Source organism: Physella acuta, unplaced genomic scaffold (genome assembly GCF_028476545.2).
Source record: "Physella acuta isolate Inbredline_101_S28 unplaced genomic scaffold, ASM2847654v3 ptg000638l, whole genome shotgun sequence".
Taxonomy (NCBI): domain Eukaryota; kingdom Metazoa; phylum Mollusca; class Gastropoda; family Physidae; genus Physella; species Physella acuta.
In genome coordinates, this window is record NW_026732157.1 from 78142 (window position 1) to 96032 (window position 17891).

At 34.0% G+C, this 17891-nt stretch overlaps 1 protein-coding gene across 1 annotated transcript in view; it reads left to right on the forward strand.

Annotated features, from left to right (window-relative positions):
* LOC131948318 (glutamate receptor ionotropic, NMDA 2B) overlaps nt 1–17661 on the forward strand; it is a 56343-nt gene extending 38682 nt beyond the window's left edge. The window contains exons 5-17 of the mRNA XM_059309893.1: nt 169–302; nt 1204–1393; nt 2968–3103; nt 4528–4745; nt 5058–5187; nt 5530–5713; nt 8946–9071; nt 10332–10552; nt 10960–11120; nt 11625–11812; nt 12849–13084; nt 13537–13700; nt 14165–17661. Coding sequence (XP_059165876.1) covers nt 169–302; nt 1204–1393; nt 2968–3103; nt 4528–4745; nt 5058–5187; nt 5530–5713; nt 8946–9071; nt 10332–10552; nt 10960–11120; nt 11625–11812; nt 12849–13084; nt 13537–13700; nt 14165–14843 — 2767 coding nt within the window. The 3' untranslated portion in view covers nt 14844–17661. The remainder of the gene's footprint in view (nt 1–168; nt 303–1203; nt 1394–2967; nt 3104–4527; nt 4746–5057; nt 5188–5529; nt 5714–8945; nt 9072–10331; nt 10553–10959; nt 11121–11624; nt 11813–12848; nt 13085–13536; nt 13701–14164) is intronic.
* The last annotated feature ends 230 nt before the right edge of the window (nt 17662–17891 follow it).

Here is a 17891-nt window from a genome sequence, read left to right on the forward strand (position 1 = left end):
ACAATGACCCGTGTTGTGTTAAGAAATACAATGACCCGTGTTGTGTAAAGAAATACAATGACCCACGTTCTATTAAGAAATACAATGACCCGTGTTGTGTTAAGAAATACAATGACCCGTGTTGTGTTAAGAAATACAATGACCCGTGTTGTGTTGCCTCCTCTACAGTGTGATGACCCTAGAGATCATAGAGGAAGCGAACCACCTAGAGCTTACAGGACGAGACTACGTGTGGATCCTCACGACCACAGCCATACCAAACGCCAAACATGTGTCCAAAAGCTTTAAAATTGGACTTATGGGTGAGTTTTGTTTCGTTAGTTTGGGTTTTTTATTTGAATGGGTGTAAGGCTTCAAGGACGTTGGGGTATAAGGAGGGCAGCTGTAAGGAGGATAAGTCTAGGGAGCGATAGATGTAAGGAGGAAGGTGTTTGGTGTTAGGGTAGGTATAATGTGGTTGGGTACCAGGGAGGATGGGTCAGGGTGGTGGGTGTAAGGAGGGGCGGGTGTAAGAAGGGTGGGTGTAAGGAGGGTGGGTTAAGGAGGGGAGTGTAAAGAGGGTGGGTGTAAGAAGGTGGGTGTAAGGAGGTGGGTGTAAGGAGGGTGGGTTAAGGAGGGGAGTGTAAAGAGGGTGGGTGAAAGAAGGTGGGTGTAAGGCGGTGGGTGTAAGGAGGGTGGGTTAAGGAGGGGAGTGTAAAGAGAGTGGGTGTAAGAAGATTGGTGTAAGGAGGTGGGTTTAAGGAGGGTGGGTTAAGGAGGGGAGTGTAAAGAGGGTGGGTGTAAGGAGGGTGGGTGTAAGGAAGGGGTGTAAGGAGGGTGGGTGTAAGGAGGGGAGTGTACGGAGGGAGGGTGTAAGGGGGTGGGTGTAAGAGGGGTGGGTGTAAGAGGGTGGGTGTAAGGAAGGTAGGTGTAAGGAAGGTAGGTGTAAGGAGGAGGTGTAAGGAGGATGGGTGTCAGATGTCGGGAGTGTTGGTCTAAGGAGGGTGAGTGTGAGGTTGATCTAGAACTGCAATGACACTGTGTTGAGGACTAACATTACTGCTGTAAGCTCACCTTTAGCTGCTATACCGCACCCGTCTTTATTGAACTCTCTACCAGATCATCAAAACTCTCTTTAGCTGTTCAAACTCTTTCACTGTCTTTTTCTTCGCTTAATTTAGCCATCATACTCATTAATTAAAGAAACTGTTCTCATCAAACCAGGTATCACCTTTGAATTCGACAAAGAGGCCATGAAAAGAGTGATACGTTGGGGTGTCAAACTGTGGCTAACGGCCCTGATGAACATGGCCAACACTCGGGGTCTGCTTGCCAACATGACCATCCCGCCCAAGTTCGCCTGTAACGCCACACAGAAGGATTTGTTCTGGAAAGATGGGGAGATACTCTACAAGTAACTCAAGCTTCACGTGCTTGTTGTTTTGTTTTGTTTTTCTGTAACCAGTGGCGTAAGCAGGGGGGCGGTTAGGGGGGTTACAACCCCCACACCCGTGGATCCCTCTGTAAAAAAATGTTTTACTGTCATAATACCAATAGTACCACTTTTAATTATTTAAATCTATTTCTGAATCAGTATATATGTAGAATTGTATATGTATGTTTAGAATAGTCATCTAAAAACTGACGCTATGTTCACTCTGTCAGTTATCCCTCCCCCCCCCCCCCCCCCCCACCTCATCACCACAGTTGTGTAGAGTGACATTAATGTTACACCTAGGCATACACTGGATAGGATCATTCACCTAAAGTGGCTGGACAGTGGTGAATGAAGTTGACCCCCTCTCCTTAACCCACCCCGAACTGATCTGTTAAGTACCTTTGGGTCTGTAACGAAAACATACATTTAGTGCGGTTGAATAAAAAGATAACGTAGCTAAACATACGACTGTAGAAGATGTAGCGGTTGGATATAAACATAATGCGTTACGCAGCATCGCCGAAAAAAGTGTTATTAACATTTGTCCAACGAATTGTCCAAAAAATGACGTCATGCTATTTTAGACAATATATTCCTTCCCCGCCAAATATTGTAACACGTAGTCACAAAAAAAAGCCCGCCCACTCGTATCATATTAACGCCATATACTTTCACCCCCTCTCTCTTGAAATTAAGAACGAATGAAATCTCTATTAAAACGTTTTTTATCATTTCAGTGTTTCTTTCAAACTTTTTTTTCCTCCGATTGGTGGGGGGGGGGGGGGGACACAGGTAAAGTATAGTATATATTTTCTGTATAAATTATATTTCGTTCGGTGGATCGATGGACTTTCTTCCACTGCAAAGTGCCGACTACACTATCTCTCATATCAATGTTACAGCTATACAGTTTCTTCCAGGCATCTCTTCGGGGGAGGGGGGGGGGTGCGCCGGGCGGAGCCCCCCACCCCCCGAAGAAAGTCTACCGCCCCCCCCCCCCCCAAACGAAATGGAATTTATATAGAAAACATATACGTATACCAGTGTCCGCCGCCCCCTTCCCCCCAGGAAAATGTTGACCGCCGCCCCTCCCCCGAAAATATCAAGTGCCCCCCCCCCCCCAAGAAAAAAAGTCTGTAAGAAATACTGCAGCTATAACCTCATTTCGATTTCAATGCTTTTGTTTTCCACAATACATTAATAGTTTTACGATTGTATAGGTATTACTAATACGTAGGAACCAGTGGCGTAGCGAGGTCGGGTATCACCCGGTGCGGCACTTAATGGTGTCACCCCCCAGAGGTGTAGTGACCCTTCCCGGGGACAAAGTTTCAAATTTTCGATTTTCACCCCCCCCCCCCCCCTCAAGTTTTTCTCTATATATTTTGCTATTTTTTGCCTTGGTGTCACCCCCTAAATGGTGTCACCCGTTGCGGTCCGCACCCCCCCCCCCCCGCTCGCTACGCCCCTGGTAGGAACCATATGCATGTTTAAAAGAATGTAAAAAGTTATTATTTGCGTGTAAGAAAATTTCACATCCAAACCATTAGGTATATGTTGAATGCCTCTGTACTGAATGAACCTCAACTTGTTTTCAATGAAAATGGAACTCTTACATCAACGGAGTTAATAATATTGAACCTGCAGTGGTCAGACAGAACAACAAACTCAACAGCCTGGAGAGAGGTTTGAATATTGTTGTATTGCAGTCTCACACGTAGGTCCATTTAACTATATAGATCTACTAAATATTCTTGGCGATTCAGTCTCTGTTTCCATTTTTTAAATTTTGTAGATCAACTGCTTTTCTCATTTATTTACTAAACTTGTTTATCTAAAATTATTGTGCAAAGTTTATATTTCAATACGGGGAGATAACTTTTGAGTCGTGTATAATTGAAGTGCAAACAAAACTTTTTATTGTAGGCCCTAAGATTTCCGTTACTTGCTATAGTCTTAAAAATTTCCATTAGTTAAATATTCTTTTAATTTAAAAAAAAAGGAATCAGCATGAAGAAAAGAATTTTATAAGTATGAGAGGTGAATTGTCCAAGCATTAAAAATTAATATAGGCCTACTTTATAAATTATAATTTTTTATAATAATAGTCAATCGTCTAAAGATTTTTAGCGCAATTTCCATTCTGGAGAATTGCGTTTATTAACCCGTCATTTCTGGATGTATGAATGTATGAATGAATGGATGGATGGATGGATGGATGGATGTGTGTCCGCAGCTTTAAGTCGTATCTCCTCCTCAACGAAGCAATATCGATGACTAGTTCCAAAAGCAATTATGTTAAGCAAGTTACGAGGATGAGCATAGGCCATACAAATTCCGGGTTTCTTTCATGTATTTCCCGGAAAAGCAAAAAAACCTCGAAAAAAAGCAGTTTTTGGCCCATATCTCGGCAACCAGACCACTTAGCGACTTGAAACATGTACCAATCGATTCCTGCCATAATTTAGAACAATATTGCCGAAGAAAGATTTCAAAAATATCCTTTCGTTCAGTCACAAAAAATGTTTTGAATTAATTAAAATTTGGACCGAATTAGTAGGCATTTTATGCAACCACACCACACGCGTCATCACGTTCAATAGCTGCGCCATCACGTTCAATGGCTGCGACGTCACGTTCGGTAGCTGGGCGCGCAATGGTTTTTAGTTTTTAGTCATGTTACTCTATTGTAAATAAAACATGTAAAATACTGAAAAAAAAAATTAATAAAAAACGTTTTAATAACTAACCAATGGTTTTACTAACCCTGCTGTTGATTTACGCTACGACAGAGCTATTTTTAGATAACACAAGGAAATTGCGCTAAAATTGTCACTAGACTTTTTTAATTACTTGTTTATTACTAAAGAAATATAAATCTCAGCTTCTCCTTGAATTTATTTACTGTTGTCATCCACAAATAAATGACACACTTTACTTGACTTTTCATGATTTTTGGGACTTTCTAGAAGGAGACTTGATCTATGTATAAGTATAGTTAGTGTGGCAATACTAAAAAAACCATTTGATTCAGGGTGTGCTTATTTTGTTCTTAAAAGTACAAAGATGTATCTATATTTTTGTGCGAATAATTGCTATTGTATTCACAGGTGGGTAGATGGCAAGGTCAAGGTTTAAAAATGGCTGATATCACCTGGCCAGGAGGTTCATCTGTTCCACCAACAGGAAGGCCAAAGAAAACATTCCTCAGGGTTGCCACATTGGATGAAGTGCCGTATGTAATCTACAGAATGCCAGAGGAAGATGGAAAATGTGAGGAAAAATCTTTAGACTGCTATGTTTATCCACGGAACGAAAAGAAAGAGAGGCAAGTTCAATTTTTAGTGTATAGGCCTAATTCTTGTAGTTGAGAAAATTACAAAAATTAATGCTCACTAGGAAAGTATTTATTTAGTAAAGTAATCATGACCTTTTAATTGGTACAACTTAATTATTTTGTATAATAAAATAAAAAAATGTGTTTATGTTCAATAAATAATTTTATCCAATCATTATTTTTATTAGATAATTAATTGCATTTATTAACCTTTATGCAACACATGCCTAATTCAGTTTATATCCATAAACCTATCTTCCCATCAACCTCATCATGTAGAATATCATCCTTTAAACTCTGCAGGATGAGCAACATGACAGTCCTGCGCTGTTGCGTCGGCTTGAGTATGGACCTGCTGAAGGTTCTGAGCACTCAGCTCAACTTTGACTTCTCTATCACAGAAGTCAAAGATGGGCAATGGGGAGCCATCAAGGTCTGCTTTACCTGGATATTTTTAGTCTTTCAAACACTTTTAAAAACACATTTAATTAATTTTTTTAAATATATAAGAAAACACAGAAAACCATACTCATTCAGAGGTTTAAAATTTTATTGCATGCGTAAATACACACACAATTGCATGGAAGGACACAAACACACATATAGATAAATAGTGATTTCCATTCAGTTTTCTAAATTAGCTAATTTCATGTAGCCTATAACCCTCTTACCACCACAGTATGGCTTAGGAAAATATTTTTACTTGTCTCTCCAAAAGCTTTTATTTTTATATTTTTTTCAAATACTTAGTAAACTAAAATTTCCTATCTTTTAGTCTAAAACCTGGAATGGCCTTGTGAAGACACTTCTGGACGGTGAAGCGGATATCGTGATGACCTCATTAAAAATTAATCCGGAGAGAGCCAGTGCAGTTCGATTCTCTGTGCCATATTTGGAAACTGGCATTAAAATAATTGTTGCCCTTCGGGACGGTGCTATTTCACCAACTGCCTTTTTAGGTAAGTTCATATTAGACTCAAAAGTTTTATAAAACTTATATATGTATGTATGTATGTATATTTTTAAAACACTGTTGAGAAATCAGTAGTTCATTTCAACAAAGAACTTATTCTAATATTGTTCTGTAGTTAATATTTTTGGCTTACCGATCTTCTTTGCTAGAGAGAGATCATTTGTAATGAACATTTAGAAGTGGATTTTCAGATTGCTATGTGGCTTCTTCTATAAACAGATATATACAGACAGTTGCATTGAATTTATCAAAGGTTTGCAGACAACAATTCAAAATATAATCAATTAATCAAAGATTAATTGAAATGTTTTTGTACTTAGAATAAAAGGTTTGCAGTAATGGTTAACACATTTAAAAAAATATATATTTAATCACAGGTTTGCAGACAACGATTAACTAGCTCATTTTCTTTTGTATAGAATTAATCAAAGGTTTGCAGACAACAATTAATTAACACATTTTTTAATATAGAATTAATCAAAGGTTTGCAGACGACAATTAATTAACACATTTTTAAATATAGAATTAATCACAGGTTTGCATACACAGTCTTATGCTGTTCCTTGTTCCTGACACCATGTTGTTGTGTGTATATCTTGTATAGCTAGCTGTCCATCATTTCAGAGCCCTTCATATATATCATGTAACATCATAGGTCCATCATTTCGAGCCCTTCAATATATATCATGTAATGCCATCGGTCCATCATTTCATAGCCCTTCATATATATCATGTAACGTCATAGGTCCATCATTTCATAGCCCTTCATATATATCATGTAATGTCATAGGTCCATCATTTCATAGCCCTTCATATATATCATGTAACGCCATAGGTCCATCATTTCAGAGCCCTTCATATATATCTTGTAACGCCTTTAATTCAGAGCCCTTCATATATTTCTTGTAATGCCCTCAGTCCGTCATTTCATAGCCCTTCATATATATCTTGTAACGCCTTTAATTCAGAGCCCTTCATATATTTCTTGTAATGCCATCAGTCCATCATTTCAGGCCCTTCATATATATCTTGTAACACCATCATTTTAGAGCCCTTCATATATTTCTTGTAACTACATCAGTCCATCATTTCAGAGCCCTTCATATATTTCTTGTAACACCATCATTTCAGAGCCCTTCATATATTTCTTGTAACACCATCATTTCAGAGCCCTTCATATATTTCTTGTAACACCATCATTTTAGAGCCCTTCATATATTTCTTGTAACACCATCATTTCAGAGCCCTTCATATATTTCTTGTAACACCATCATTTCAGAGCCCTTCATATATTTCTTGTAACACCATCATTTTAGAGCCCTTCATATATTTCTTGTAACACCATCATTTTAGAGCCCTGCATATATTTCTTGTAACACCATTAGTCCATCATTTCAGAGCCCTTCATATATATCTTTTAACGTCATAGGTTCATCATTTCATAGCCCTTCATATATATCTTGTAACGTCATAGGTCCATCCTTTCAGAGCCCTTCATATATATCTTGTAACACCATCAGTCCACCATTTCAGAGCCCTTTGACTATTTCTCCTGGATGCTGATCGTCTTGTTGTCTGTGCATATCATGGCAACAGTAATCTTCCTGTCTGAGTGGGCAGTGCCCAAGAAAGCCAGGTTGGAACAAGGTAGCCAAGGGCAAACAATCCAGGCAATTCCCTTGATCTTTTGCATTAGAAAAGAAACAAAAGAGTTATTGTTTATGTATTGCACAAATCCCACACCTAGTTTATAATTTTTGTTTTGTTTATATTTTTATTTAAATATCAACATGCTGCACATTGCAACGCTTTAATTTACTTTAAATAAATATTGTTTGGGTTTATTATAAAAAAATGTTTGATACACGTAAGAAATTTTTAAAAATAATTACCAGCCTTTTTGGCACCTTTTGTAGCACTTAAATTTTCAAGAATATTTATTTTGAACTTTGAAGTTTCTATAGAATTACAATTATATAACTTTTAACATAATTTTGTTTATAAACAACACAGTAGCTTTGGCCAAAGTTGTTATAAAAAAAAATCGTGTAAATGGCTAATAGGCCTAATATTTAAAATAAAAATTCTTTGGATGGTTGTTTTAAAAATGCATTACAATTTCAAATATTTTCCCGGTGTATTGTTCTATGTTTAGAGGATTGAAGTCTGACCCTATTGGAGCCTGCGCACTGATCACAGCTTGTTTCTGGCTACTTTTGTTGTCCTTGCCTTCAAACTATTTGAAAATTGTAATTTAAATATATGTCACATATAAAAAAAAACATCATTTTGTTTATTCATACTTATATAATAGGCCTACTTTATAACAAAACCTACATTAATATGTGGTAACATTTTTAAAATTCCTAATAGATTACAATCTTTATAAAGGTTTATTTAGTTTAATTTATTTCCATCCATTGTATCTTTTTTTAATTTAAGACTGACATAAATAATTGTTTATCGCAACATAATTTATTTACTCAGAGCCCAGGATGATGTGTTGCTTGGCTATCTTGTTCCACAAACACTCTTGACAAAATACACCCACCTCTTAGGTGTATGGATTCAATATTAAATTATCACTGCATTTGTCTAATCATTATTGAACTGTTTTATTCACTTATCCTTTTTAAATTGTAAACATATATCTACACATTTTTAAAAAATATTTACATTCATTATTTACATGTATTTTCTTTTTAATAATGATCATTTTCAAAACCTGTACACATGCAGTCATCCATAAATGACCTTAAGCTTACTTTTTTAAATTTTACCTCCTCCCATTCCATTTTCAGACCCCCCCCCTCCCCCTTCCATTAAAATAACATCACAATTCATCCTACACCCACCTTGCAAGTTGCATTTTTAAAAACAATGATTTCTTTTTATACTATTTACTGATCCTTGGTTATCTTTAGGTGTATTGATCAATTTTCTATTGCAATTTTTCCAAAATAGTCTCTTTTAAAAAATAAGAAATAAGTGCTGAAATTAAGTTTCAAAAATTATTCTTTTATATGAAAAGTGATGCTACATTTTCTAGACCCTACCCCACTCCTCCGCCTTGCTACACTTTTTTACAATATACCTCCCTCTTAGAAGTGTGAGGTCATTTATGGTTGACCCCTATGCAAAAAAAAAAAAAAAAGAGCCTCACAGCTGTTTTTTTCCACTTAGATCTTTCTTTGTCTCTTTCTCACAAACACAAACAGAGCCCTACGACTATGCATCCTGGTCACTTATCCTAATCTTCAGCGTTCATGCTACTGGGTCATCGATTCTCATCTTTGAATGGCTAAGTCCATATGGGCTTAACCGCGGACTCACGCCTATGCGAGGTAACTGAGGTAAAACTCAGGGAGTAAGTTATTGAGCACAGTAATCCCCCTTTGGGCAGATAACTGGGACTTGTGTTACAAAAAGACAAAACCTTTACTGATTAAAATAAAGTATCTAAACGTTGAGTGTTTTATTATTAGTATTTTTATTGTAATGCTGTTTTTTATAATTTTCAACTAAATAAACAAGAATTTAAAAAAAATATTTTTTAATCTGGTTAATATCATTTTAAGAAATTGTAAACAAATTTAAAACATGTTTGGCTATTTTGAAAATGAGTTCAACTTAATTAATTGGTGCCATGTTTAATATTTACTATTAGTTAACCTATAAATTGAACTCTCTCTGCTACATACAATTCTTATTATTTAAAAACAATATCATGCTATAAAAAAAATTGAAGTAAGAGATATTTGTTTATAAAATCATGTAGATTTAGGAAATATGTTTTATTTATAGTTCGTATTTTCCTGTTAAAAAAAAACAGCCATATTTCAAAAACATACTTTTTCTTTGTTTTCTATTTGCTTTTTGTGTGTGACATTTATTCACAAAAGTAGCTAAATCTAGATTTCACTCAACTTCAATATTTGCTTTTACATATGCACAATGGCGCATGAGTTTCTTAACTATTATTTTTTAATACTAGTTAATGTATAAAACTGTTTTATTTAATATATATAACTTTAATATGTTTTTAAATAAAATAAATATGGTTAAATAAAATAATTAACATCCTTCTAACTAAAACAAATCAATGTTTGTGTTTTTCTTGTATGTGTATTTTAATCATCTAGAGTTTAATTTTAATTCTTGTTCAGAATTTCAAAGCAGACAGCAAGATTTTAAAAATGATATAGTTAACATAAATCTTTTGAAATTTAAACAACTTAAATGAATTTTTTACTGACCCATTGAATATAGTTCAGTCCTATTGAATATCAACATGACATTTACCGTAGAACAAAAGAATAACTTTATAACTATAACTAGACATACCTTCAACAAATTTACTTATAGATATTTGATTTAAAGATTGATATTGAATTAAATAGCTTTAAAAAGTGCATGTGTTCTCTTTAAAACTTCATTATTAACTGCTTGTAAAGTCTGAAAATTTTAAAATTTGGTTCGCTGTGAAAATTAACATGTATTTTACTAATACCCTTTTTTAAATATATTTTTTGTTAAAATTTTGAATGAACACTTGGAAAAAGTGGTCATCAAACATTTGATATTGATGTGTTGTTTGTGAGCAGAGCACAAGTTCTCATTGTTCCGGTCCTTCTGGCTCATCTGGGCCATGCTGTTTAGCACGTCCGTACAAACAGACAGTCCCAAGGGAATTGCCAGCAGATTCTTGGCTAACATATGGGCCTTGTTTGCTCTTGTATTCCTGGCATCATACACAGCTAACCTGGCAGCATTCATGATAACAAAAGAGGAATTTTATGATTTATCTGGCATACAGGATTATAGAGTAAGTAAACCGTTTAAAACCAGATATAAGTTTATGGTCTAATTAAAGGAATTTTTAATTTTGAAAGAGTAGTTGATGATATGTATATGTGTGTATATATATATATATATATATATATATATATATATATATATATATATATATATATGTATAATTTATTAAAGGTAATTCTATCTTGACTTTTCAAGGTGTTTTAAACTATTCATGATTAAAACTGTTTTCTGTAATCCAAGACATAGCCACTGTTATTTAAAAAGTGGACAAAATGTAACAGAATACTTGACTGTAAAGGATGTAAATAAATCTGAAAAACTATTCACAATTATCCCTTGTCGTCCCCGTCTCCCCCCCCCCCCCCTCAATTCTCTTGTAAAACCCAGCTTTTGTTATTCATTTCTTTTTACCAGCTTCAAAATCCGTACACCATGAACCCACCATTCAAGTACGCCACCATTCCCAATGGCAGCACTGAGGCCAACATTCGATCCAATCACATAGACATGTACAACTACATGAAAACCTACAACCTGCCTGACATTAAAGCAGGGATCACAGCACTTAAGCAAGGGTAAGCCAGCAAGCACTATGTTCTTGTATGCTACAGTACTTTATTGGTTGGTGGAGTCAAGCGGTAGAGCTTATAACAGTAAGTCTCATATAGGTTTCAGTCCTAAACAACTGGTATGCTACAAGTTATGGATGGGATTTTTTTTAGTATGCTGTGATTCAAATTTAATAATGCCTATGTAGACAGAGAAATTGTGTGAGAATGGCAAAGATGAACCCATAGGTCATGTGACTTCCAGGGGTGCTATGTTAGACATGGAGTGTGAATCACTTAGAGGGGGGCACTTGGTATGAACAATCAGCACACACAGTGTTTCTTTTAGACATTTTTCTTGGGAAGGGGTGGGGGGGGCACTTAAACTTCTAGGGGGTGGGTGCAGACACTACATAAAGTATATATTTTTTCTATGTATATTTATTTATAGATATATATATATATACGATGTAACTATTTTTGCTGTTGTTAAACACTTTAACTCAACATAATCTGATGCTTTGCTTCCAGAAAAATTCAGGCATTCATCTATGACTCCTCTGTGCTGGAGTATTGGGCGTCAAGGGATGAGAAGTGTCGCTTGTTGACTGTGGGCAACCGCTATGCTATGACTGGCTATGGCGTTGGTTTTCCCCCAGATTTTAAAAATCCGTGGATTGACAAATTCAATAAAGTGATCCTCAAACTCCAAGAGAATGGTAAGTTTAATTTTATACATAAGTTTATTTGATACATAAATTTATTTGATACGTAAGTTTATTTGATACATAAATTTAATTTGATGCAAAGCTTGCTGGACACAAAAAACTTGACTCAAATAGAACTCAGTCAGTTTAAAAAAGTAGGACAAAAAAGTTGTAGGGTTTCAGTGTCTTAATTGTAGTATTGATAATTTTTTATTATTATTATAACCTTAGGATTACTATAACTATAAGAACCACTATCAATTTTACAAATAAATAAAAATGATAATTTGTATCCTACAGCTCTAATTATATCACCCACTTAATAGAGCTTTAATATAATATTAAAAAATTAGTATCATGGCACAACCCATAGGCATTTTTTTTAAAGATGAAATAGTCAACTTCATCGGCTTAAATGAAACATCTGGTATAAAGATGAAATAGTCAACTTCGTCTGCTTAAATAAAACATCTGGTATAAAGATGAAATAGTCAACTTCATCTGCTTAAATGAAACATCTGGTATAAAGATGAAATAGTCAACTTCATCTGCTTATATGAAACATCTGGTATAAAGATGAAATAGTCAACTTCATCTGCTTAAATGAAACATCTGGTATAAAGATGAAATAGTCAACTTCATCTGCTTAAAAGAAACATCTGGTATTAGCTGGTACCATTCTTACTTTTTTCTTTCCTTTGTCCTTAATTCTAGTGTTGTAAGAGATTCCCTCCAACACAATTAAGTATTACATGTCAACTTGTAATGCACCATATAAGGATACTGACTCCTATTTCAGCCTGCTTTTCTTTTTGGATTTGCTTCTAAAGCCTTTGTCCAACTAAGAACAAGCTACAAGGCAGCAGTTGTTTGATTTTGGAGTTGTCTTTCCACAACTGTCAAGCCTCATCTGCCAGTGGGCTCAAACTCATGACTTTTCAGTTCAGCAACCATAAGCTTAACCGACCTGACCACACCAACCTCCTACCTTTCTTACAATTATTATATTTTATGCTTTGCTAAGACTGTTTTAATCTATTTTGTGCAGGTGAAATGGATCGTCTCCAAAAGTTCTGGTTGGCCGGGGCATGTGACACCAAGAAAGAAAAAGGCGTGTCTAACAGAACACTTGGAATTCTCAACTTCACATCCGCATTTATATTACTCGGCTCCGGAATTTTGCTGGGGCTGCTTATTTTAATATTTGAACATTTCTATTTCAAATTTTGTCGCAAACACCTAAGAAAATGGGACAAGTGTGGTTGCTGTGCTTTAGTCTCTCTGGTAATAATCTCTGTAAAAACTATCTGTCTCTCTGGTAATATTTTCTGTAAAAAACTATCTGTCATAATTTATACAATTAAAATAATTTCTTTAGAAATAAATCCGTATTTTTTTTTCCTTGATTTAGTTCTCAAAACTAATTTTAGTGACATCAATAATATAAACAATCCAGCTCTATTGCTTTATATAGGAAATGCTGTACTATAACTTTTACTTACAACTGTACTTATATTTTTAATATTGGTTATATTCCCTATTATATTTTAAACAGTTTACTTGACATAAATCAAATAGCAATGTTTAATGAAGCTGAGTTACTAGCCTTTATGGAATAAAACTTACTTCCAGTTACATCTTGGAACAATGGCTTAGAAAACAAAATTGTGTAGAACTACTACTTAAAAGGTTTCCATTTCAAATTTTTCATTTGCAGTTTTTTTTTTCTCTCACAGAGCATGGGTAAATCTCTCCAACTGAAAGATTATGTGGATGAAGCCATGAATGCCTACTCCAAAACTCGCTGTAAGGATGCCTTGTGTGAGGTTCAGATCTGGAAACTTAGACATCAACTGGACATGGCACTGCTCAAGATTGACCACCTTCAGAACCAATTAGGGTAAAGAACTCTTTTGATAATATAATCATTTAATTACACTACTAACTTTTAATGTGATTTACACTCTTTTTTTATTAGAAAAAATTTAAGTAAATCTAAATTTTTATTTAAGGCTATAAATTTTTTAAAAATAGTTTGTAAAATGGTAACTACTGAACTAACATCGCTATAATAAGAAATTGTGTCAGTAAGAAATTGTGACAGTAACTTCTCAATTATTGAACGGTGACCTGTTGATTTGATCTGCATTCTTTTTCTAATTCACTTTTAGTAATTTTTTAAATTATTATTTGTCAAGAATAATTATCTTAAAATTTTAACCCCATCAACACATGTTTTTCTTTAAGATACTGAATTAGTGACTAACTCTAAAGAAAAACAATTTAATCATTATAAAGCACAAATCAGTCAATTAATTTGGTTTTTCTCATAGTTTATATTTTTCAATTTTTTTTTTAATCTAGTGATTTTGGAAGTGATCTCCTTATGATCATGCCCACTACCACAATTGAAAATGAGCAACAATTAGACGACAGAGAACACCAACCCATCAAAGCCAATGGAATGCAACAAACGGTTGCAATCAGGGAGCCTACAAAAAAACAAAAAACCTCAGAACATGCGCCAAAATTTTCCTTCTTCAACAGCAGTCCTATGGACCCGGCCGAACTGGCTTTTATTCGAAGCCTTGAACTTCAAGACGCTGGGAGTTTCGTGGAGAGATTTGAGCAACTGGTGGATCATTTTGACAAACAACGTACATCACCCGTGTCGGATCATTTTTGTGACCCTTACCTACCTCCCCCACCCCACGGGGAATCCCCACTGCTCAGTGAAAGCGTCAGTAACGATGCGGCTGGTGGGGGGAGCAGCAGTTATGGGGGTGAGACGTACTTGGGTTTTGATGACTTTAACAGTGACGTCGGCAGCGTGCGTAGCATCAGCGCTCTGGCAAGACGTTCCCCCGCTGTTGGGTCATCGCCAGGAAATGCGCTGCGACGCACGCCTAGCTACACGTCCGCTGTAGGGAGAGAAAGCGGGTCCGACGCCAACAGTGAAAACTCGCCTAACATTTCCAGTCGTGTGAGACAGTACGATGGTAAAAAGTATATGGGTGTGGAAAGTACTAGTCCTGTTACGTGATATTTCAATTAGTTATACACGCTTGTAAATACATACAGATTTTGACTACTATCAAATTTTATATCAATTGAATCCAGTTAATTTAACTTTTATACACCTAGTCATTTGCTAAATGATTTAGTGTACTTATATTATGACATCATTGGAAAGTTGTGTAGTGATTCAGCCATCTGTTATCCATGATACAATTCTTTGTGTTTTCTTATGTAGGCTAACAAACCAAATACAAATATTTTTTTTTATTTTTAGCAAGAAAAATATGTTCAGTACTTTGTACTTTCCTTAACTGTAATTTATTTTGACTATTATGTTCATTTTTTGTAGAGAAAAGTTAAGCGTTCCATCTACCAGAACAAAACAAAATTTAATTAATGATCCTAATACTTGTTTTATTGATAAGCAAACAATTAAAAATTTTATTAATTTTTTTTTGTAATGTAGACCTACAGCATGATTTTTTCTAATCAAGGGAAAGTTATGAATTATCACAGAAAAAAAAATATTTAAACCTGAAAAATAATAATTACACAAGATCCTCATGTAGACAAGATCTGCACTGACTATACTGTAAGTGTGCTGAACAACCCTATCCTCCACTTACATTCTGATCTACAAAGAGTAACTAAAATTAAAAAAAAAAATTTTTGCATTTAGATCTAGATCTATTTCAATAAAAAAATTGGAGAGAGAAACTTGTTTTGAAGCTCCTTAAATAGGACAGAAACTAGTTAAAATTAATTGTTGGACCTACCTATTCTATTCTTATTGTATTTATTTTTTTTTAACAGCATTCAAGTTTTTCAAAAACAAAAATTCACATTTTGTAAATTGAATTTTTTTAAATAAGCCATGTAACCCAGTTTTGGAAATAAGATTAAAATATCTTTTAACAATGCATAGTAGTTAGTGCTTAAACTGACTTGTTATTAAAAGAAAAAACTTAGCTGTTTAGTGTTATGGTAGTGAAAACATTAAGTTATGCCCCATTTTTAGTGAATTTGTCAACAATACAAACCATACTGAAAGAAAATGACTGAGTGTTAAATACTAAGGTAATTTTCGTTTCCAGTGTGTGAGGTCAAACTTCTTTTGCCTGGATAATCAACTTGTGTCAATTTATGTTGTTTTTTTTAAAACGAAATCTGAAACATGTGCTCTTGCAATTTGTAGTTAGATCTATATATGAAATTATTACAGTTCTGATATAACTACAATCTATTATCATTATATTAGAGATTTTTAAATTCTAATTTATTTCTAATACATTTTATTTTTGGAGAAAAAAATTAATGTGTTATGATGTTAAGTTTTGTTTTTTTGTGCGGGTGTAAACATTGTGCTGATTGTTGTGAGCAGACCTTTACAACGATATATCCATATTTTAATAATATATTTAAAAATCTCATTGTATTCATAAGTTTCATTTTTTCTGTAACCCTTGTCTAAAATCAACTAAATATTATGTGGTTCTATAAATAGATTACAAGCTGTGATTGGGAGGTTGCCAGTTACTCACTGACTAGGCAGACCAAAATACAGAGCTGAAAATTATTTCATTTAAACCAAACCCTCATTTGTAAATTATAGTTCACTATTTCTTTAACACTTTATTTGTTATAGTTTGAGGCAATTTATCATCAGTATATTTCGCACTGCGAGTCAGAAATGGTCCTGTTAAATGCCAGCATATCTTTCTATTGTATTCTGTCTGTAGCTGTTCCACTATAGGTTCTGTTTCCACAGTGTCATTCCATCACAAACTATTTTCTCGCATTAAAAAAATTGTAAGAAGTTTTAAATGTGTGTGATAATATTTGTGTATCCATTCATATTTATAAAACTCTTAAAATGTTGTTTTTTTTTTAATTTTGTCGTTGCCAATTTCTTAATTTATTTTATGGTTAGTTTGACAAATTAAACAAGTATTTTTTTCATTTCATAAAACTTCAAACCACTTTTTAGTGGTTTTATTTTCAACTTCATAGACTGTGTCTTGGATGGTTTAGATGTGTGCAGTGAAATATTTATATCCTATGTGATAATAACTCATATTATATAATGTATGGATTTCATGTTAAAGCTATTTCCTTTGCATCATATGTAGCCTATGAAATTATGTGTTTGTTAATATTGTAGTGCTAAAAGTGTTTTTATTCGTCTTCTCATATAGCTCCTCTTTAGTGGAAAATTATTGTAATTTGATTTTAAAACAGAGAAAATATGTATTTACAAATGAAGCCCCTTTGTTTTTTCTCAATTGATTACAATTGAAAAGGTGTTTTAATAAAAGTGAGCCCAAACAGAATTTAATCTTTTTAATACACAAAATTTCAAAATTACATTTTTTTCCACTTTTATAATTTGTGCGTTACTTTGTAAGTTAGCTGCTATCAATTTTAAATGTTTAGGATTAAAGACCCTTTTAATCAGCCCACATAAGGCATTAATTATGATAAATGAAAAATTCTTTTAAGGAGAATACACACTTGTATTACTTTTTCCTTTTATTATTAAATAAAGACGTAAATACCCTTAAGCTTAACATATTCTTATTGGGAATAAAATCTATAGTGGCCTATATAGGCTACTATACGTAAGTGTGGTATATTGAATATTGGATTTCACAGATTTTTCTTGAACTAAATATAACCTTAAAGTATGTAAATTCATATTGATGCTAAAACACCTGTACTACCACTTCCTCATTCTAATTCATCTTTTTAAATCATTATATTCAACGATAAACTTTTTTTTTATAAATACTGGTTATATGACCATACACATTGATGATATACTTCTTAACTTGTGAGTTTTTGGACATGCAAATAAAAACATGAATGAACAGATGTTTGGGCTACTAGAATTTATTTTGTGATCTTTTCTCCAGTTATACATTTGAAAGAATGTGTTGTAGCAAAGTACTAATTTATAGAAACTTACTCATTTTACAAAAAAAAAAGTTTTTTCAACAGTTTACGTCAATATTGAACATTTCCTGAAGTCTTGCTTTTTATTCCTGAAATCAAGTGGATTCTTACATATATTTTT